This window comes from Hyperoodon ampullatus (genome assembly GCF_949752795.1).
Source record: "Hyperoodon ampullatus genome assembly, chromosome: 16".
In the NCBI taxonomy this organism is placed as follows: Eukaryota; Metazoa; Chordata; class Mammalia; order Artiodactyla; family Ziphiidae; genus Hyperoodon; species Hyperoodon ampullatus.
This window is the reverse complement of record NC_136929.1, coordinates 67,064,879-67,087,242: the sequence shown is the minus strand read 5'-3', so window position 1 is coordinate 67,087,242 and position 22,364 is coordinate 67,064,879. Positions and strand designations below refer to the sequence as shown.

Genomic DNA, 22,364 nt, shown 5'->3' with positions numbered 1-22,364 from the left:
GAAAGACTGGACTGAAGCCTAGGATTTGGCTTTGTGAACTATGACTTTACAGTGTCAGGATGTGAGTGTACACTTTTCAAAGACAGGAAGAATGCATTTTTCAGGAGCTTCACAATCAATTTGTAATTAAATTATCAGATATAATACACGACCTCAGGTCAGAGAGGATGTAAGTGTGTCAGAGAAAGGAGACTGGAAGAAGTGCTTAGTAATACATAAGAGAGTCAGAACAGTATTAATGGCTTAAGACATATATCAAATGTATATGTGTAGATATATCCTTTAGATGAAAGTGCATGTACATACACACACACACACACTTACAGCATTGAGGTAATATATGTTACTAGGAATTGACTAAATAGCCCACGAGACATGTTAAAAAAGGCTGATGATTTTTCTTATGAAGGAGAACTAAGAGTGCCAATAAATACAGTTTGTTTTGCCAATATACTTTGTAATCATGTTTCATTAGCATACTCACACTTGTTTACTTGTACATTCACTTATGCAGTAAGTTGGTTCCCCGTTTTTATTAAAGAGAGTATCTCATCTGTTTCCTTCTTAACACTTACAAAAAATTATAAGTTTATTTAAATTATGAAATAGACCGAAAGCTGCACAAAGGCACGAATCATGTCAGTTTATTCATCTATGGAAGTCTAGTACTTAGCCTATCCCTGGCTCTTAGGTGTTCAATAAATATTTGTTGACTAAAGGAATGAACATATGCAATATACACAGAGCATTCTGTCTACTTCACAAGTATCATTTTTCATTCAGAATAATTAGTTCTGGTTATAAAGAAGCAGGAATCAGCTGTGCTGGTGCTTTAAGTGTAATATCCTCAAGACATTTTGTTTCCTTGGTTGCTCTCTTTACAGTTAGAGGCAGTGTGGCATGAGCTAGAAAGTCAGCCAGCCTGAGGACAGATACTTCTTCTGCCACCTACTGGTTGCTTAATCTTGGGCACATCACTTAGCCTTCCTGTGTCTCCATTTCTTAATTTGTGAAATGAGTTCACTTAAAGGGAATTTCTGAAGAGTAAATGACTTAATACATGTGCAATGCTTAGAAAAGTACCTGGAATACAATAATCTCTCAGTAAATACTGGTCCTTCTGTAAGTATTATTATTCTAGGAACGTACTCAATTCTGGGGTTATTTACTACAGTGCCATGGGACCTTCAAATCTCAGAAGTTCAACGCAAGAAAAGTTTATTTCTCACTGATACTACATGTTCCGCGTGGAACCACGGGGAAGCTCTGCCCCTCGAGGTCACTCAGGGATGCAAAATGATGGGGACTCCACATCCATGCTTATTTTCTTCATTCCTACAGCTGAGGGAAGGGAATGTGGCAAATTTTTATTGGCTCTTAAAACTTTAGTCTGGAAGTGACTCACCTTTCACATTTTATCAGCTGAGGAAAGTCACATGGGCATGACTTATTTCAAAACAGATGGAGGAGTGTAATCTACAGTGTGTCCAGAGGAGGAGAGGATAACAATTTTGAACTATTAGTCTCTCAGTTAGCATTCGTGTTTTTGGTCGTTCTTGGTAGGATTAGAAGTCATGCACAGAAGTCTTGACCTCAGTGATCACCACCAGTTCTTTAGCCAAGCAGAGATTCGAGTTCTTACTGAATTTTGTGTGTATGTTTAGCAAGATATTCCTTAGTTCCTTTCACTCTTTTCTCTATTCCACTGGGTAGTTTTTGTTATCAAATATCAAGTAACCAATTAGCAGTTCAGTTATGCTTTATCAGGTAAATTCAGTTTTCCCTCCAGCTTATGAAGGTGATTGATTCCTGGAAGGGGCGGAGGGACCCCTTTTGAGAAAACTAAGTGCATTCTCGTAAGTCTAAAATACAACTATCAAACATTTCATGGAGGAAAATTATGACTTCCTGAGCCCTATGTATGCTAAATAACACCAAATTCTAATTAATGAACACCATTACATCAACAGTAACATTAATTATCATAATACAACCTAACTGGGAATTTTCCCTTCATTAGTTACTGGCTCTTTACCTCCTCTTTTCTAGCACTTATGTGCTGTACTTGTAAAATCACACTCCTGAACAAAACATATATATGATACTCAGTGTTTCTGTAATTCAGTCATGAAAGGCAAAAACATAGCTGTAAGGACCAAAATAAATAAATAGTGGGAAATAATACATATGATATCACATTCATCCTCCCAGGTGACATCATTAGAGGTATCACATATGAGATTATCATTGCTAAAAACTTGCAAATCCAAGCAGAATTTCAGTGCAGCATGACTACCTGCACAACCATGGAGATGATGGCACAGTGGCTTCTGTATGTGTCCACCTGAATGTTCTCCAAGTGCAGGAAATCTAAATTAGCCCTCCTTCCAGAAGAGAAGTGCTTGTCAACCTAACTTAGGGTATTAAAAGAACCTCTTAGAGTACTCAAAATATACTGACCAAAATAGGCATATCACAGAGTAAAAATTTTTTATTGTGCTTACAAATGATTAATAACCATCACATCTAGAGTTAAAACTTATTAGAGTAGTCTCTATTATTATCTTTTTTCCTGGAATGCCTCACATATTACAGAAGAATATGGCAAAGTGTATCTTATTATGTTGAAACGTTAAATAGGTGGATTGGTAGAGGAGCGATTTAGTTAAAGGGTCAATAGTATATATTAAATTTCAGTGGGAAAGCAGAGTGAAGAATGTGTGAGTGAGAATAAAAGGAAAGGAATATATCTTATTATACATATTATGCTGTTATATCTTCAGCACCAAGAGCATTGCCTAGCACAAGATAGGTACTCAGTAAATATCTTTTTGAATGGAAACATTGAAGGAAGGAGAGAAGGAAATAAGTGAGTATCCATTTTAATGAATGATACTGTTTAATGTTATTGAGAGTTGAAAGCACAACTCTCAGTACCTATCGTTATTTTATCTATACTCAGTTCCACTATCTTTAAACTATAAATAGAAAAACAAGCGTGGTTTGAAAGAAACAAAGTTTTTTTTTTGTCTTTCTTTTTTTTTTATTAGTTTCTGCTTTATAACAAAGTGAATCAGTCATACATATACATCTGTTCCCACATCTCTTTCCTCTTGCGTCTCCCTCCCTCCCACCCTCCCCATCCCACCCCTCCAGGCGGTCACAAAGCACCCAGCTGATCTCCCTGTGTTATGCGGCTGCTTCCCACTATCTATCTACCTTACGTTTGGTAGTGTATATATGTCCATGCCTCTCTTTCGCTTTGTCACAGCTTACTCTTCCCCCTCCCCATATCCTCAAGTCCATTCTCAGTAGGTCTGTGTCTTTATTCCTGTTTTACCCCTAGGATCTTCATGACATTTTTTTTTCTTAAATTCCATATATATGTGTTAGCATACGGTATTTGTCTTTCTCTTTCTGACTTACTTCACTCTGTATGACAGACTCTAGGTCTATCCACCTCATTACAAATAGCTCAGTTTCGTTTCGTTTTATGGCTGAGTAATATTCCATTGTATATATGTGCCACATCTTCTTTATTCATCCGATGATGGACACCTCGGTTGTTTCCATCTCCGGGCTATTGTGAAGAGAGCTTCAGTGAACATTTTGGTACATGTCTCTTTTTGAATTATGGTTTTCTCAGGATATATGCCTAGTAGTGGGATTGCTGGGTCATATGGTAGTTGTATTTGTAGTTTTTTAAGGAACCTCCATACTGTTCTCCATAGTGGCTGTACCAATTCACATTCCCACCAGCAGTGCAAGAGTGTTCCCTTTTCTCCACACCCTCTCCAGCATTTACTGTTTCTAGATTTCTTGATGATGGCCATTCTGACTGGTGTGAGATGATATCTCATTGTAGTTTTGATTTGCATTTCTCTAATGATTAATGATGTTGCGCATTCTTTCATGTGTTTGTTGGCAGTCTGTATATCTTCTGTGGAGAAATGCCTACTTAACTCTTCTGCCCATTTTTGGATTGGGTTGTTTGTTTTTTTGCTATTGAGCTGCATGAGCTGCTTATAAATTTTGGAGATAAATCCTTTGTCAGTTGCTTCATTTGCAAATATTTTCTCCCATTCTGAGACTTGTCTTTTGGTCTTGTTTATGGTTTCCTTTGCTGTGCAAAAGCTTTGAAGTTTCATTAGGTCCCATTTGTTTATTTTTGTTTTTATTTCCATTTCTCTAGGAGGTGGGTCCAAAAGGATCTTGCTGTGATTTATGTCATAGAGTGTTCTGCCTATGTTTTCCTCTAAGAGTTTGATAGTTTCTGGCCTTACATTTAGGTCTTTAATCCATTTTGAGCTTATTTTTGTGTATGGTGTTAGGGAATGATCTAATCTCATACTTTTACATGTCCCTGTCCAGTTTTCCCAGCACCTCTTATTGAAGAGGCTGTCCTTTCTCCACTGTACATTCCTGCCTCCTTTATCAAAGATAAGTTGACCATATGTGCGTGGGTTTATCTCTGGGCTTTCTATCCTGTTCCATTGATCTATCTTTCTGTTTTTGTGCCAGTACCACACTGTCTTGATTACTGTAGCTTTGTAGTATAGTCTGAAGTCAGGGAGCCTGATTCCTCCAGCTCCGTTTTTCGTTCTCAAGATTGCTTTGGCTATTCGGGGTCTTTTGTGTTTCCAAACAAATTTTGAAATTTTTGTTCTAGTTCTGTGAAAAATGCCAGTGGTAGTTTGATAGCGATTGCACTGAATCTGTGGATTGCTTTCGGTAGTAGAGTCATTTTCACAATATTGATTCTTCCAATCCAGGAGCATGGTATATCTCTCCATCTATTTGTATCATCTTTAATTTCTTTCATCAGTGTCTTATAATTTTCTGCATACAGGTCTTTTGTCTCCTTAGGTAGGTTTATTCCTAGATATTTTATTCTTTTTGTTGCAGTGGTAAATGGGAGTGTTTTCTTGATTTCACTTTCAGATTTTTCATCATTAGTATATAGGAATGCCAGAGATTTCTGTGCATTAATTTTGTATCCTGCTACTTTACCAAATTCATTGATTAGCTCTAGTAGTTTTCTGGTAGCATCTTTAGGATTCTCTATGTATAGTATCATGTCATCTGCAAACAGTGACAGCTTTACTTCTTCTTTTCCAAATTGGATTCCTTTTATTTCCTTTTCTTCTCTGATTGCTGTGGCTAAAACTTCCAAACCTAAGTTGAATAAGAGTGGTGAGAGTGGGCAGCCTTGTCTTGTTCCTGATCTTAGTGGAAATGGTTTCAGTTTTTCACCATTGAGGACGATGTTGGCTGGGGGTTTGTCATATATGGCCTTTATTATGTTGAGGAAAGTTCCCTCTATGCCTACTTTCTGCAGGGTTTTTATCATAAATGGGTGTTGAATTTTGTCAAAAGCTTTCTCTGCATCTATTGAGATGATCATATGGTTTTTCTCCTTCAATTTGTTAATATGGTGTATCACATTGATTGATTTGCGTATATTGAAGAATCCTTGCATTCCTGGAATAAACCCCACTTGATCATGGTGTATGATCCTTTTAATGTGCTGTTGGATTCTGTTTGCTAGTATTTTGTTGAGGATTTTTGCATCTATGTTCATCAGTGATATTGGCCTGTAGTTTTCTTTCTTTGTGACATCCTTGCCTGGTTTTGGTATCAAGGTGATGGTGGCCTCGTAGAATGAGTTTGGGAGTGTTCCTTACTCTGAAATTGTTTGGAAGAGTTTGAGAAGGATGGGTGTTAGCTCTTCTCTAAATGTTTGATAGAATTCGCCTGTGAAGCCATCTGGTCCTGGGCTTTTGTTTGTTGGAAGATTTTTAATCACAGTTTCAATTTCAGTGCTTGTGATTGGTCTATTCATATTTTCTATTTCTTCCTGATTCAGTCTTGGCAGGTTGTGCATTTCTAGGAATTTGTCCATTTCTTCCAGGTTGTCCATTTTATTGGCATAGAGTTTCTTGTAGTAATCTCTCATGATCTTTTTTATTTCTGCAGTGTCAGTTGTTACTTCTTTTTCATTTCTAATTCTATTGATTTGAGTCTTCTCCCTTTTTTTCTTGATGAGTCTGGCTAATGGTTTATCAATTTTGTTTATCTTCTCAAGGAACCAGCTTTTAGTTTTATTGATCTTTGCTATCGTTTCCTTCATTTCTTTTTCATTTATTTCTGATCTGATCTTTATGATTTCTTTCCTTCTGCTAACTTCGGGGTTTTTTGTTCTTCTTTCTCTAATTGCTTTAGGTGCAGGGTCAGGTTGTTTACTCGAGATGTTTCCTGTTTCTTAAGGTGGGATTGTATTGCTATAAACTTCCCTCTTAGAACTGCTTTTGCTGCATCCCATAGGTTTTGGATCATCGTGTCTCCATTGTCATTTGTTTCTAGGTATTTTTTGATTTCCTCTTTGATTTCTTCAGTGATCACTTCGTTATTGAGTAGTGTATTGTTTAGCCTCCATGTGTTTGTATTTTTTACAGATCTTTTCCTGTAATTGATGTCTAGTCTCATAGCATTGTGGTGGGAAAAGATACTTGATACAATTTCAATTTTCTTAAATTTACCAAGGCTTGATTTGTGACCCAAGATATGATCTATCCTGGAGAATGTTCCATGAGCACTTGAGAAAAATGTGTATTCTCTTCTTTTTGGATGGAATGTCGTATAAATATCAATTAAGTCCATCTTGTTTAATGTATAATTTAAAGCTTGTGTTTCCTTATTTATTTTCATTTTGGATGATCTGTCCATTGGTGAAAGTGGGGTGTTAAAGTCCCCTACTATGAGTGTGTTACTGTCGATTTCCCCTTTTATGGCTGTTAGTATTTGCCTTATGTATTGAGGTGCTCCTATGTTGGGTGCATAAATATTTACAATTGTTATATCTTCTTCTTGGATCGATCCCTTTATCATTGTGTAGTGTCCTTCTTTGTCTCTTCTAATAGTCTTTATTTTAAAGTCTATTTTGTCTGATATAAGAATTGCTACTCCAGCTTTCTTTTGATTTCCATTTGCATGGAATATCTTTTTCCATCCCCTTACTTTCAAACTGTATGTGTCTCTAGGTCTGAAGTGGGTCTCTTGTAGACAGCATATATATGGGTCTTGTTTTTGTATCCATTCAGCCAATCTGTGTCTTTTGGAGGGAGCATTTAGTCCATTTACATTTAAGGTAATTATTGATATGTATGTTCCTATTCCCATTTCCTTAATTGTTTTGGGTTCGTTATTGTAGGTCTTTTCCTTCTGTTGTGTTTCTTGCCTAGAGAAGTTCCTTTAGCATTTGTTGTAAAGCTGGTTTGGTGGTGTTGAACTCTCTCAGCTTTTGCTTGTCTGTAAAGGTTTTAATTTCTCCATCAAATCTGAATGAGATCCTTGCTGGGTAGAGTAATCTTGGTTGCAGGTTCTTCTCCTTCATCACTTTAATTATGTCCTGCCACTCCCTTCTGGCTTGTAGAGTTTCTGCTGAGAGATCAGCTGTTAACCTGATGGGGATTCCCTTGTGTGTTATTTGTTGTTTTTCCCTTGCTGCTTTTAATATGATTTCTTTGTGTTTAATTTTTGACAGTTTGATTAATATGTGTCTTGGCGTATTTCTCCTTGGATTTATTCTGTATGGGACTCTCTGTGCCTCCTGGACTTGATTAACTATTTCCTTTCCCATATTAGGGAAGTTTTCAACTATAATCTCTTCAAATATTTTCTCAGTCCCTTTCTTTTTCTCTTCTTCTTCTGGAACCCCTATAATTCGAATGTTGGTGCGTTTAATGTTGTCCCAGAGGTCTCTGAGACTGTCCTCTGTTCTTTTCATTCTTTTTTCTTTATTTTGCTCTGCATCAGTTATTTCCACTATTTTATCTTCCACCTCACTTATCCGTTCTTCTGCCTCAGTTATTCTGCTATTGATCCCATCTAGAGTATTTTTCATTTCATTTATTGTGTTTTTAATCAATGCTTGATTCATCTTTAGTTCTTCTAGGTCCTTGTTAACTGTTTCTTGCATTTTGTCTAGTCTATTTCCAAGATTTTGGATCTTGGAAATAGAATCTTGGATCATCTTTACTATCATTATTCTGAATTCTTTTTCAGATAGACTGCCTATTACCTCTTCATTTGTTAGGTCTGGTAGGTTTTTATCTTGCTCCTTCACCTGCTGTGTGTTTTTCTGTCTTCTCATTTTGCTTATCTTACTGTGTTTGGGGTCTCCTTCTTGCAGGCTGCAGATTCATAGTTCCCGTTGTTTTTGGTGTCTGTCCCCAGTGGCTAAGGTTGTTTCAGTAGGTTGTGTAGGCTTCCTGGTGGGGGGGACTAGTGCCTGTGTTCTGGTGGTTGAGGCTCAATCTTGTCTTTCTGGTGGACAGGTCCACGTCTGGTGGTGTGTTTTGGGGTGCCTGTGGCCTTATTATGTTTTTAGGCAGCCTCTCTGCTAATGGGTGGGGTTGTGTTCCTGTCTTGCTAGTTGCTTGGCATAGGGTGACCAGCACTGTAGTTTGCTGGTCGTTGAGTGAAGCTGGGTGCTGGTGCTGAGATGGAGATCTCTGGGAGATTTTCGCCGCTTGATATTATGTGGAGCTGGGAGGTCTCTTGTGGACCCGTGTCCTGAAGTTGGCTCTCCCAGTTCAGAGGCACAGCACTGACTCCTGGCTGCAGCACCAAGAGCCTTTCATCTACCCGGCTCAGAATAAAAGGGAGAAAAAGTAGAAAGAAAGAATTAGTAGAAAAAAGAAAGAGAGAGAGAAAGAAAGGAAGAAGGAAAGAAAGGAAGGAAGAAAGAAAGAAAGGAGGGAGGGAGGCAGGAAGGAAAGAAAAAGAAAGAGTGAAAGGAAGAAGGGAGGGAGGGAGGACGGAAAGAAAGAAAGAAAGAAAAAGACAGGAGGGAGGGAGGGAGGGAGGAAAGAAAGAAAGAAAGAAAGGGGCGGAGGGAGGGAGGGAGGAAGGGAAGGTAGGAAAAAAAGAAAGAGAGAAGATAAAGTAAAATAGAATAAAGTATAAAATTTAGTAGCGTTATTAAAAATAAAAAAGTAATTATTGAGAAAAAAAAAATGGACGGATAGAACCCTGGGACCTATGGTGGAAGCAAAGCTATACAGAGAAAATCTCACACAGAAGCATACACATACACATTCACAAAAAGAGAACAGGGGGAAAAAAATCGAAAATCTTGCTCTCAAAGTCCACCTCCTCAATTTGGGATAATTCGTTGTAAAAAGAGGAAAAGGGGGAAAAGTCTGAAATCTTGCTCTCAAAGTCCACCTCCTTAATTTGGGATAATTCGTTGTAAAAAGAGGAAAAGGGGAAAAAGTCTGAAATCTTGCTCTCAAAGTCCACCTCCTTAATTTGGGATAATTCGTTGTAAAAAGAGGAAAAGGGGAAAAAATCTTAAATCTTGTCCTCAAAATCCACTTCCTCAATTTGGGATGATTCGCTGTCCATTCATGCACTCCACAGACGCAGGGCACATCAAGCGGACCGTGGAGCTTTAATCCGCTGCCTCCAAGGCTGCACAGAGAGATTTCCCTGTCTCTTCTCTGCTCTCACAGCTCCCGGGTCTCAGCCTTGGACCTGGCCCCGCCTGTGCGCGTATGTCGCCGGAGGGCGTCAGTTCTTCGCTCAGACAGGACGGGTTTAAAGGAGCCGCTAATTCCGGGGCTCTGGCTCACTCAGGCCGAGGGGAGGGAGGGGCATGCAGTGCAGGGCGGGCCTGCGGCGGCAGAGGTCAGCGTGACGTTGCACCAGCCCGAGGCGCTCCGTGCGCTTTCCCGGGGAAGCTATCCCTGGGTCCCGGGACCCCGGCAGGGGCGGGCTGCACAGGCTCCCCGGAAGGGGGGGTGGACAGTGACCTGTGCTCGCACACAGGCCTTGTGGCAGCGGCAGCAGCAGCCCCAGCGTCCCACGCCCGTGTCCGGGGTCCGCGCCTTCAACCGCGGCTCGCGCCCGTCTCTGGAGCTTCTTTAAGCAGCGCTCTTAATGCCCTCTCCTCGTACACCAGGATACAAAAGGGAAGAAAAAGTCTTTTGCCTCTTCGGCAGCTCCAGACTTTTTCCCCGGACTCCCTCCGGGCTAGCCGCGGCGCACCAACCCCTTCAGGCTCTCTTCCTGCCGCCAGCCCCAGTCCTCTCCCTGCGCTCTGACCGAAACCCGATACCCGAGCCTCAGCTCCCAGCCCCCGCCCGCCCCGGCGGGTGAGCAGACAAGCCTCTCTGACTGGTGAGTGCTGGTCGGCACCGATCCTCTGTGCGGGAATCTCTCCGCTTTGCCCTCCGCACCCCTGTGGCTGTGCTCTCCTCGGCTACTCCGAAGCTTTCCCCCTCCGCCACCCACAGTCTCCGCCCGCGAAGGGGCTTCTAGTGTGTGGAAACCTTTCCTCCTTCACGGCTCCCTCCCACTGGTGCAGGTCCCGTCCCTATCCTTTTGTCTCTGTTTATTCTTTTTTCTTTTGCCCTACCCAGGTATGTGGGGATTTTCTTGCCTTTTGGGGGGGTGTGAGGTCTTCTGTCAGCGTTCAGTAGGTGTTCTGTAGGAGTTGCTCCACGTGTAGATGAATTTCTGATGTATCTGTGGGGAGGAAGGTGATCTCCGCGTCTTACTCTTCCGCCATCTTCCTCCGGACCGAAACAAAGTTTTTTTTTAAGAGTTTATGTCTGTTCAAATATTGAAAACCCCAAATATTATCAAAGACTGGACTCTCAGTAATATTAGGTTAATTTCCACATAGAAAATGGGGGAAATACTAGAAGAACAAATCAGAGAACAAATATCTAAATTTTCCCAATCCTTGCTTCCCTCAAAAAAAAAAAAAAAAAAAAAAAAGAGAGAGGATAATGGATTTTAGATTTTAGAAACTACAGATGAAAATTTTTCATTGTTGTGGTCTATTCAGATCCTCTGCCCACTTTTTAATCAGGTTGTTTGGTGTTTTTGTTGTAGTTTTATGAGTTCTTTATACATTTTGGATATTATATTGTTTATCAGATATATTGTTTGCTAATATTTTTTTCTCATTTGGTAGGTTGTCTTTTCATTTTACTGATTTTTTTTCTCTGCAGAAGCTTTTTAGTTTGATATAGTCCCACTTGTTTATTTTATTTTTGTTGCCTTTGCTTTTGGTGTCAAATCCAAAAAAAATCATTGCCAAGACAGATGTCAAGGAGCTTACTGCCTGTGTTTCCTTCTAAGAGTTTTGTGGTTTCAGGTCTTATGTTTTAAAGTCTTTGACCCATTTTTAGTTGAGTTTTATGTATGGTGTAAGACTGATCTAGTTTTATCCTTTTTCATGTGACTGTTCAGTTTCCCCGACACCATTTTTTGAAGAGACTCTCCTTTCCCCATTGTATATTCTTGGCTCCTTTGCCGTAAATATCATAAATATGTGGGTTTATTTCTGGGCTCTCTGTTCTGTTTCATTAAGTTGTGTGTCTGTTTTTATGTCAATATCATACTGTCTTGATTACTATAGCCTTGTAATATAGTTTGAAATCAGGGAGCGTGATGCCACAGCTTTGCTCTTCTCTCCCCAAATTGCTTTGTCTATTTGGGCCTTTTGTGGTCCCATACAAAGTTTAGGATTCTTCGTTCTATTCCTGTGAAAAATGCCATTGGAGTTTTGATGGAGATTGTATTGAATCTCTAGATTGCTTTGGGTAGCATGTACATTTTAACAATATCAATTCTTTCAATCCATGAGCAAGGACTATATTTCCACTTTTTTATATCTTCTTCAATTTCTTTCTTCAGTGTCTTAGTTTTCATTATACAGGCCTTTTGCCTCTTTACTCCTAGGTATTCTTTTTGATACAGTTGTAAATGTATCAGATTTCTCTTTCTGATAGTTAATTAGCTATAGTGACTTTTGGCACATGTCTTTGTATAGCTTTTGTAGTGGTTGCTCTAATTATTACATCATATCTACATACCTCATCACAGTCTACTGGTGGTGTCATTTTACCACTCCAAGTGAAGTATAGAAACTTTACCTCCCTTTACATTCCTTTACCCTCCCTCATTTATATTTGTCTTGACTATTACCTCTACCCACAATTAGAACCACATCAGACAGTGTTATAATTTTTGCTTCAACAGCAAAACATAATTAACAAAACTCAAGAGGAAAAGGAAATCCTATTATATTTACTTATACTTTGCTTATGTCCTTTCTTCCTTCCTGATGTTCCAATGTTCCTTCTTTTATTGCTTCCCTTATGTTTACATGATTGCTATTAGTCATTTTTTTAGACTAGCTCTGAGGCTGACAAATCTTTTTCATCATCTGAAAATATTTTCATTTCTCCTTTATTCCTAAAGGATATTTTAATTCATTATAGGATTCTAGGTTTTAGCACATAACAAAACTTTTACACTTCCTCTGGCCACCATAGCTTTGAATGTGAAATATGCTGTCATGGTTCATGGTATGACAAGTAATTTGAGATCGAAACCTGGATTTTTAAAAAATTTTCTGAGATATTTTTATCTCATTCAAATCTTCTATTTTAGTTGACTTTCTTTAGTTGACATTACTCCACCAGGACAAGTGGGGCACACTGCCTCTTCACTGCCAGGTGGAGACAGAAATCTAGGTTCCCTGCTTCCCTTCCGCTGACATCCAGGGCGTGGGGTAGCTCCTCATGATGGCTTGGCAGGGGTGGGAGTTCCAGCTCCCCACGTGGTATCCACTGATGGGGGTGGCCTCATTGCTGCTGGTTAGTAGGAAAAGTCCTGACTCTCTACTGTGTCTCCTCCCGACCCACCCCAGTGGGAAGAGAGAAGGATGCCTCATTACTGACCACAGGGCATGGGAATCCAGGCTCTCCATGTGGTCTCAAGTGACTCCTTGAGGGTGAGGTACCTTGTCATCAGCCAGCAGGGATGAAAGTCCTGGCTCCCTGTATGACCTTCTCTGATGCCACCCCAGTTTGGAAGTTAGGGCGCCTCATTACACCATCATGAGGCTTCAGATCTAGGCTCCCCACTCATCCTCTGCTAGTGTGTGTGGGGGGAATGAGAGGCATAGTTTTTCTGTGATGTTTGGCTGGAGCAAATAATTGTCTAAAAGTTTCCTGTCTTCCTAGGATGCCCTTTTCCTGGACTTTCGGCTAGAGAAACATGCTTTTGTTGGGGCTTTTATTTTTGTCTGTACCCGTTGGCCTATCTGGGTTGCTAGCTTCTTTGCCTCCAAATCTAGGGTATATGAGACAAAAAGATAACCCAGGGAACTCACCACTTTGTTGTTCCTTGGGCCCTGTGGTCCTTAGCCAGTCTGCCTTCTGCTCCCCACATTTCAGAGTTTTGTTACGTTTGTTTTATATGTAACGTATAAATTTTTTTTTTAGTTGTTCTTAATGGGAGGAATAAAGGAAAGTATGTCTGTGGTCAGGAATTTGAGAAAACATTAGATCTCAGGTCTCTCCTAGTGAATTCAGTTACTTAATTTTAACATACTTTTGAGGAAAATCATTATAGCATTTTCTTCTTTAAACTACTAGGATTAATCTGTATTTGTAGGGATAGAAATTTTCCTATTTTAAATTAATGATAGAGGTACACTACTCATAATAATTAATCACCAGGTAATCATTATTTTGACAGAAAACTAAAATTATAATGTTTAGAAAAACAAGTATATTAAATTATACTTTAAATGATTATAATTTTAATGTTCTTTTTATATATCCCTTATATTGATATATTCTTTTACAATTAAGTTATAGAAAACAAAATTAAATAGCCACAAAATCTAAAATTATTTCAAAAGTAAATTATTGTTCTCAATGACTATACTTCTCTGTAGATTTTCAAAGTAAAAAAAATTGTTTTAATTAATTCATTGAATATTTATTAAAAACATAGTATGTGCCAGACGTTGTGCTGGAGAGATAATGATGAGCAAAATATATAGTTTCCATCTTAATCAAACACAGTGTTCTCCTACAGTAAAATATCAAAATAAAAACTGAAATCAAATCTTCTATGAAAGCATTTTATATGTTTTTATGAATAGTGCTGCTCAAGAAAATTAGAATTTTATCTTTTGAGTATATTATTCCAGATACTATACGGAAAAAAACAGACTTCTCAAGCAGTAGCATTTATCACCAGTGTTTATTAAAATTAAATTGAAAGCAAAAATGATACCATGAAATGTTCCATTGATATACAACGAACATATTTCAGTAGTTTCTGAAATACCTTGTAGATTTTTAATATTGTTTAAAGCATAACATAGTTTAGACAGTGTTACCAACGATGGCCATGGCTGTGAATGGTTTATATTAACTGAAAGCAGTAAAATCATCCAAGGACTCTGTTAGTGTTAGAATAGTAATTTACCAAGACAGTTACCACATACTGGCATTTTTTTGCAGCTCTAATTCAGTATTATTAATAATGGATAAAATTGCACTTTTCTCATGTTGCTGTGGGCAGTAGGGAATTATTTCAATGAATATTTCAGCACATTATTTTAATCATTCTTCCACCAAATCCAAGTGGGCAATATTTTATAGTTCTTAATTCAGTGTACTAAGAAACCATGGTCATTAAATTAAGAACTATTTGTAGTAAGGTCTATCCTGTGATTTACAAGCCTTGTTAAAAACAGTGTAAAAGAATGCAAACTGTGCCATTAATACTTGTAATTTGATGCTGCATTTGTTACTGAACTCCCAGTGATGAATGTTTTCAGTAGAAGGAAGAACATTGTAAAGAAAGCAGAGCTGAATGTTATAATGCCTAAAATATGAGAATGTTACTATTTTAAGTTTTGTTCAGTTGTAGAGGAAACATATGTATATAAACACAGTTGTAAAACATAAATATCTCAAAAGTTATCTTAATTTTCCAATGAGACCACAGAAATAAAGATTTAATTGTATTAGTTATTAATTTAAAAGAGTTAAATTTATCATACTTTATAATATGTAATGCCATTCATGTTCCTGATGAATTGAATAGAGAAAATATTTAATCCTTATAAAAAGAAAATGTGCAAAGCTTTTAAAATTTATTGGGTGAGCAGTCTATGAATTTATATAACTTGAAAAAATGTATTTCCAGTTATACATCATTATTAATAGTTATTATTATTTTTTATCTTCCCATTCTTAGCCAATTGCACGATTTCTGGCGTTTGGATTACTGGGAAGATGATCTTCGTCGAAGGAGACGGTTTGTCCGTAATGCATTTGGATCCACTCATGCTGAAGCATTGCTCAAAGCTGCAATAGAGTATGGTGAGTACCAGTGCCTCTTACACAAAAATACTCCTGGATGTGAGGTGACTCTTTGTGGTTGATAATTCTTTTTCTTTCACTAGCATTTAAAATTCTCCATGTCATAAGCCAAAATTGTTATGTTCTACTTTATCCTTCAGCATCATTTAAGTTACACTTAATCAACCCAATATTTCTCCCACTTGATGTATGTTAGACTCTTCAGCTTCTTTGTAATAGATTAGAAACCTCTACATAGTTGGTTATTACCCAGCATCCTTCTCATAGAGCCTAAAACAAGATTAAAATCATTTTCCTTTTCAGCGTCTTTCAAACTTTGATCTTTCAAACTTTTTCACCCAAAGTGGAAAAAAAAAATGTACTACTGTAAGTGTGTATTCAGATTTATATATTTTTATGTATAATTTGTGTGTGTATGTGTGTATATATACATATGTATACTGTGTGAATATAAATATATACATGAAATATATAGACAAATATGTGTACTGTTATGTATATACATATACACATGCACATACTTGTGTATTTAACTGAAACAAATGTCTTATTGATAATCTCATTACATGACATTCTCTATTTTAACCCTATTCTATTCTGTTATTTTCAGTTTAATAAATAAATCATGCCTCAGTATGCCCATTAGGTTCCCAGCCCTCCAATGGATTGCAAATAAAGTTTGAAAAAGACCATCCAACATTAAAGATATCATCCACTATCACACTACAGTAGAACTGCACCCTAAGTTGTCCTTTATAAAATGTACAATAAATAGTAAATATCAAAATATTTTTTGTAATTAAATAAAAACACTGCTACTTTAGATTGCTGTCCACCAAGAAGTATGCATAGGGCTATTCTCTCTGTTCACCTACTTTTTTTAAATTAATTAATTTAATTAATTTATTTTTGGCGGCATTGGGTCTTTGTTGCTGAGCGCGGGCTTCCTCTAGTGGCGGTGAGCGGGGGCTAGTCTTCTCATTACAGTGGGCTTCTCATTGCGGTGGCTTCTCTTGCTACAGAGCACGGGCTTTAGGTGTCTGGGCTTCAGGAGTTGTGGCTTGCGGGCTCTAGAGCACAGGCTCAGTAGTTGTGGCGCACGGGCTTAGTTGCTCCACGGCATGTGGGATCTTCCTGGACCAGGGCTCGAACCCATGTGCCCTGAATTGGCAGGCAGATTCTTTTTTTTTTTTTTTTTACATCTTTATTGGAGTATAATTGGTTTACAATGGTGTGTTAGTTTCTGCTTTATAACAAAGTGAATCAGTTATACATATACATATGTTCCCATATCTCTTCCCTCTTGCGTCTCCCTCCCTCCCACCCTCCCTATCCCGCCCCTCTAGGTGGTCACAAACCACCTAGCTGATCTCCCTGTGCTGTGCGGCTGCTTCCCACTAGCTATCTATTTTATGTTTGGTAGTGTATATGTCCATGCCACTCTCTCATTTTGTCACAGCTTACCCTTCCCCCTCCCCATATCCTCAAGTCCATTCTCTAGTAGGTCTATGTCTTTATTCCTGTCTTACCCCTAGGTTCTTCATGACATTTTTTTCCCTTAGATTCCGTGTATATGTGTTAGCATACGGTATTTGTTTTTATCTTTCTTACTTACTTCACTCTGTATGACAGACTCTAGGTCCATCCACCTCACTACAGATATCTCAATTTCCTTCCTTTTATGGCTGAGTAGTATTCCATTGTATATATGTGCCACATCTTCTTTATCCATTCATCCGATGATGGACACTTCGGTTGTTTCCATCTCCTCGCTATTGTAAATAGAGCTGCAATGAACATTTTGGTACATGACTCTTTTTGAATTATGGTTTTCTCAGGGTATATGCCCAGTAGTGGGATTGCTGGGTCATATGGTAGTTCTATTTGTAGTTTTTTAAGGAACTTCCATACTGTTCTCTATAGTGGCTGTACCAATTCACATTCCCACCAGCAGTGCAAGAGTGTTCCCTTTTCTCCACACCCTCTCCAGCATTTAGTGTTTGTAGATTTTTTGATGATGGCCATTCTGACCGGTGTGAGATGATATCTCATTGTAGTTTTGATTTGCATTTCTCTAATGATTAATGATGTTGAGCATTCTTTCATGTGTTTGTTGGCAATCTGTATATCTTCTGTGGAGAAATGTCTATTTAGGTCTTCTGCCCATTTTTGGATTGGGTTGTTTATTTTTTTGTTATTGAGCTGCATGAGCTGCTTATAAATTTTGGAGATTAATCCTTTGTCAGTTGCTTCATTTGCAAATATTTTCTCCCACTCTGAGGGTTCTCTTTTGGTCTTGTTTATGGTTTCCTTTGCTGTGCAAAAGCTTTGAAGTTTCATTAGGTCCCATTTGTTTATTTTTGTTTTTATTTCCATTTCTCTAGGAGGTGGGTCCAAAAGGATCTTGCTGTGATTTATGTCATAGAGTGTTCTGCCTATGTTTTCCTCTAAGAGTTCGATAGTTTCTGGCCTTAAATTTAGGTCTTTAATCCATTTTGAGCTTATTTTTGTGTATGGTGTTAGGGAGTGTTCTAATCTCATACTTTTACATGTACCTGTCCAGTTTTCCCAGCACCACTTATTGAAGAGGCTGTCCTTTCTCCACTGTACATTCCAGCAAGCAGATTCTTAACCACTGCACCACCAGGGAAGCCCTGTTCACCTATTTTTAAATTCTCTAAAAAGTTTAAGTTTGATTGATCCTATAATTTTATAAACCATATACACTCAGAAAATAACGTTATTGAACACTGTCATATATTTTTGTTATTGACTACTTTTGTTCTCACAATCACTTGGGTTTTTATTATTTTAATTTTTATTTATTTGAGAATAATACATGAGCCATATGTTTTAAAATTTACCGTAATAGGGGGCTTCCCTGATGGCGCAATGGTTGAGAAGTCCGCCTGCCGATGCAGGGGACACGGGTTCGTGCCCCGGTCCGGGAAGATCCCACATGCCACGGAGCGGCTAGGCCCGTGAGCCATGGCCGCTGAGCCTGCGCGTCTGGAGCCTGTGCTCCGCAACAGGAGAGGCCACAACAGTGAGAGGCCCACGTACAGCAAAAAAAAAAAAAAAATTTACTGTAATATATAACACAGATTGCCATTCATGTTCCTGATGGATTGAACGGGTAAAATATTTAATCCCAATAGAAAGAAAATGTGCACAACTTTTAAAATTTATTTTGTAACTAGTCTGTGAATTGGTATTACTTACTAAGGCTGGAAACACAAATAAATATGTGAGGATTTCATATGAAACATACCTAAGATAAAGTTAAAAAGTAACTTTATAAAAGTAAAAGTAACTTTATAAAAGTAAAAGTAACTACAGGAGAGAATATGCTTTAAAAAAATTATAGTTGACTTGTATTGTAGGGGATTTCTTTAATCAACTCAAAAAAAATCACCTAAGGATTGTAGCACCTAAGGATTTAGCACCAACTTAAAATGAGTTATTATCTTTATGTTCTACAGAAGAGATTCTTAGAAACATCTACTTAAAGTGGCATGCTTTATAATATGAACTTAAAATTTTTAAACTTCATTTCATATTCCCAACCATTTAGAATTTTTCATCAATTCATCTTGAATTCATCTCATTTGAAATTAGAAACATCTAAAGACAACTTGTAACAGGGGTTAGGCTAGAGTGATATTATTAGTGACACTGTGTTGCCAATACCTTAATTATATAGGATTCACATTATACTACATTCAGTGTTCTACAGGTTGCTTTTAGAAAGGGTCTGTTAGAAAAATATTTCTTTTGGTTCTCTATAAAAATGGATCCCTTATTTTGTATGTTCAATTTGTAAAATGTCTTTATTATTAAACCAGTGTCAAAGCTTATAAGAAACAAATTTAAATTTTTTTTATATTGACTTTTTTTTAAGACTGTCATGTCATGTTTTAGTAACATAGTAACCACTGTTAATGAACCTAAATTAAAAAATAATATTCTGATTTTGAAACAGATGAAAGATGTAGGTGATAGTAAACATTCTCTGTGTGTAGTATGGACATATTTTAAAATATGTAGTGGTTTATGAATTTGAAATAGTGGATCATCAGCAGTATTCCAAACCTGTTATCCCTCCTGAGTTGGGTTCTTTGATAAAAGGAAAGTAGGGTATGTTTTTATTTTATACATATCTAGAACAAAGACCACACGTATGCCATAAAATATTCAGGACATCTACATGGTACCCGTGCCAGATTTACTTCGTGGTCATTCTCGGGGTTAAGGTCGGGTAGTGGAAGACAAAAGAGAACAGAAACAATTCTACCTCCAAAAACAACTCTAGAGCACACCTCTTTGACTTCACATTTGTGAACTTCTAGAAGTGGGTAGAGAGTAGGGAGTAAAATATGGAGGATGTGAAGAGGTGAGTGGAAAGTACTCCCTGGAGTGATCTGTACATAGAGGTAGAAGGAGGAATTACAAACTGCCAAGAGAAAAGCATAATATTGCATCTTCTTCCAAACTCTTAATGTGCCGTCTAACCTACGTTTAAAGTATTTCTTCAGAAGAATAGGAAGTAAATGTCAGTAATTATTACAAAGCACTTTATCCAATGAAAATAGATGTTGAAAGACTTAATGGAAAACATATTTTGTATATTTTAGAGAAAGGCTTTTATATGCACATATTGCCAGAACATTCATATAAAACTAACAGAACTCAGCCCATCATCTGGTCACTCTGCCTGCCATTAAACATTTAAATGTGGTTTAAGTACCTTAAAGTCTGGCAGTGTATAGACTAACATCCGAATGATTTAATGTTTTGGTTTGTGTAGGCATAGATAAAGGGTATATTTATAGCACAAACCTACTAATTTTGAGAGAGCTTCTAGAACAAATTGAAATTTAACTTATTCCTTCCTCTTTATTAAATAATTAAAGTATTTCAAATTCTATCTTGAAAGTTAAATGCACAGAAACTCTGCAGTAATCTATGGTCAAAATATTTTTTCTATTCATCTACATTGTGGCAACAAAATTGTTTTAGGAACAAAAGATTTTATGAATGGAACTTTCGGTATGGCTAGAAGTATTTGAATCAGTGACCAAAGTTTTCAGAATTTTAACCAAGTTGTACAAGCTGAGGGAATAACCTAAAATTACTTAAATAGGGAATATTTACATGACCATCAAAGCAATCCCTGAGATTTGATCACTGGTCATGTCTCTCTGTTCCTGTAGTACACTATGTTTCAAGAATGTGAACCTATATTAATATATTGTAATAGAAGTGAAACTGAATTTGCAAACTTAATGTTTTAACAAAAATGTTTTGAATCACTTGACTTTTCCTTTAATTCAAACAGTTTAGCTTAAATTATAGTTAAACTTTCATGTGATGGGCAGAAACATTTAGCTGTAATTTAAATTTCATGACATTCTATTTAGGCAATTTATTTGGAGCCACAAAACAAATATATTAACAATACTTTCTTTTAAATGAGCAAATAATCAGAATTGGATATATTTCCAAGGAGACAAAATGGACAATTATTGTATATCATATTTGCTTTGAAAAGCTTTCTCTTTCATTTCATTATTAAAACTTTTGGTTGACCTTTTTCAGTTGGAAAACATCCTTAACACTGATGGAGTTTTTCATGCTTCTTAGTAATACTAATGAGTTGAATAATTTATGAGGTTGTCATGTGCAAAAGATTTGGTGTGATTTGATATACTTTCAGCCTCTGGTGTTGGAATGTGATTAATAAAAACCTAGAGGCATGTAATTTTTTTTGCTGGTGTTTAATGCTCTAATTTCGTATGTATTGAGTGTGTTTTTGGGGTGTTTCCTGATAGTAAAATCTCATACAAATGCAAATTTAATTGATTACCGGGAATTTAACAGACCATAGCAGTGGAAGAATATAAGGAAAATATTTTAATCTATAAATTCATCTTCTGATCTGCTGGGCTTTCTTCTTCAGGGCAAATTAGCTAATAAGGAAATGATTGAAAAAGGAGGGTTTTGTATATTGTTTGTATGTTTAAATAAAACCTAAACTAGACATTTTGGTCCATTTCTGGTGCTGAAAGATTATGCTGTCAAAGGATAGTTAAAATCTTAATAAGTTTGGTTGTCTTTGTTGATTGTCAATTACCATGTAGGACTCTGTTTCCTTTCCATGAAATTATAGTGGAGCAATGTTTCATCAAAGCCTAAGATCTCAAGCTCTATGTCTGCGATCAAAGCCATCATCCTAAATAGGTCTGATCAGGCGTCGCAGAGGAGGGCAGGCCACTTTAGCCAGAGGAAAAAAAAAAACATGGAGCAAAGATGACAAAATTAATCATTCATTTCTTTGGCAATAAATAATAAGATATGCTGAGAACTGCAAATGAGAACATCCTTAGGTTCCTTAGAGATGTATCTGCTTAACACCCAATTTATCTAAGCTTGTGAAGCCATCAAGATATGACCTTGATGAATAAAAAGCAGCTCTGTAATGAATCTGGAATTAAATTAGTTTTGATGGTGTATGCATGGCTACTGTAAGGTGCTACTTGCAGTCATCAAGAAATAAGAAAACACCGAGAATAAAATATACTATAAAATATACTAGTGCAGCTATATACAGTTGTTGAGACAGGAGCTTCAAATTATCTGACTTCATTTTTTTCTGACTTCAGTTTTGTGAAGAGTTTACATTTATAATAGTTGGAAAAGATGATTTGATTTTTTTACCTAGTGGTCTATTGTTTGTACCATGTAGTCTCTAGCAAACGTCTTCTTACTGTTCATTGATATGTCTATTTTAGTTGGTGTATTATTAATTAAATCTTCATATCTGGAATGAAATAGATGATCTGATTATTGTTAAAATAATTTATTGAAAAGTTAATGATGTAAATTTTTTACAAGTGAGAGGAAGACATACATGGAGTCATCTTTCAGCTCTTTTTTGATGCCAATGTCATATTTTAATACAGTCTTATCGTCACCCTATGGTTTTATAGTCTCTTAAAATAATTTAAATGGATTATATAAATGCTGACTTATAAAATATGCTTATAAAACATATTTTAAAGTTTTTGTGTAACAGCATTTTCATATCAACAAAGGTTTTAACAACTCCCCTGTTTTTATGTGAAGCTTCAGATGGAAGGCTTTAAACTGATTCAGAGGAAT

General features: G+C 37.0%; 1 protein-coding gene across 3 annotated transcripts in view; it reads left to right on the top strand.

The window, feature by feature from the left end:
• Positions 1–22,364, top strand: part of NBEA (neurobeachin) — a gene marked incomplete at both ends in the record, with an annotated part of 605,261 nt that overhangs the window by 348,956 nt on the left and 233,941 nt on the right. For all 3 annotated transcript variants that reach the window (XM_079722002.1, XM_079722001.1, XM_079722000.1), the window contains one exon: positions 15,079–15,203. In XM_079722002.1, coding sequence (XP_079578128.1) covers positions 15,079–15,203 — 125 coding nt within the window. The remainder of the gene's footprint in view (positions 1–15,078; positions 15,204–22,364) is intronic.